The following is a 1125-nucleotide window of genomic DNA, read 5'->3' as shown; positions in this document are numbered from 1 at the left end:
CAGCCGGTGCGCGATGATGAGCACCGTGTGCTTCTGCAGGTTGCCGTGGACGGCCTGCTGGATCTGGGGAGACAGGAGGGGCCGGCTCACAGGGGCGCTGCCTGGGCTGCCGCCACCCCGCCCCGTCCTGGCTGGGACCCCAGCGCTGCCACCGCCTCGCGCTGCTTCATGTCCCAGAGAGAGACTCAGCTCCTCGTCTGTAAAGCCAGGCCTTGCCCACGACCTGCTTCCTGGGTTTTTGTTCACGGGGGACAGAGCTTGGTGCCCGGGGCACGAGGGAAGCACTAAGCGAATGGCAGACGGGCCCTAACCGGGTCGTCTTCTGGTCTTCCCGCTCCGTCCTCTAAGCCTGGCCTTGGTCAGTGGTCTCACCATCAGCCTCGAAGCTCGCGCCAAATCCTGCACACCTCGGCTCCCCAGTGTCTCGCTCTGCTCCATCTCTCCGCCTCTGCCACCATCGCCTCTCACCTGGAGGCCTGCGACCTCTGTGCCCTGCTTCCTGTCCATGCCCCACACGGATTTAAAAATTCTTAACCAGTTCTTGCTGAATTCCTGTTCTGAGGCCCCCAAGAGCTTCTTGTCCCGCTTAGGATAAAATGTAAACTCCTAGGGGAATTGTAGGGCTGTGAAACTACGCTGTGTCTGTGACGGTGCCTTTGTCAAAACCCACAGAACGTACAACGCAGACAGTGACCTCTAATGCAAACCACGGACTCTGGTCAGTGATAAGGCATGAGTATTGTTTCTCCACACCGCACGACACCAGTGCACGGTGTCGATGACAGGGGACAGACTGTTTGGGGAGGGGGGAGGGGACACATGGGAACTCCTTTTACTTTCTGCCTAATTTTCCTTAAACCAAAACCTGCTCTAAAAAATAAAATCTATTATTATTTTTTTAAAGTCCAAAGTCCTCACTAGCGCACGAGGAGCTTGTGGCTCCCTCCGACTCTGTCCCCGCCTCCTGCCCACCGGACGCACGGGCCTCCGGGCCTGACTGCGGACCTGCTCCGGGCCTCTGCACCCGCTGAGTCCAAAGTCCTCACTAGCGCACGAGGAGCTTGTGGCTCCCTCCGACTCTGTCCCCGCCTCCCGCCCACCGGACGCACGGGCCTCCGGGCCTGA

At 59.5% G+C, this 1125-nt stretch overlaps 1 protein-coding gene across 1 annotated transcript in view; it reads right to left on the bottom strand.

Moving 5' to 3' along the window:
• ABCB9 (ATP binding cassette subfamily B member 9) overlaps window positions 1–1125 on the bottom strand; it is a 30050-nt gene that overhangs the window by 1714 nt on the left and 27211 nt on the right. The window contains exon 12 of the mRNA XM_023528145.1: window positions 5–63. Coding sequence (XP_023383913.1) covers window positions 5–63 — 59 coding nt within the window. The remainder of the gene's footprint in view (window positions 1–4; window positions 64–1125) is intronic.

This window comes from Pteropus vampyrus, unplaced genomic scaffold (assembly GCF_000151845.1).
Source record: "Pteropus vampyrus isolate Shadow unplaced genomic scaffold, Pvam_2.0 Scaffold23, whole genome shotgun sequence".
Lineage (NCBI taxonomy): Eukaryota > Metazoa > Chordata > Mammalia > Chiroptera > Pteropodidae > Pteropus > Pteropus vampyrus.
Note: the sequence above shows the minus strand (reverse complement) of the source record. Positions and strands in the feature narration are given on the sequence as shown.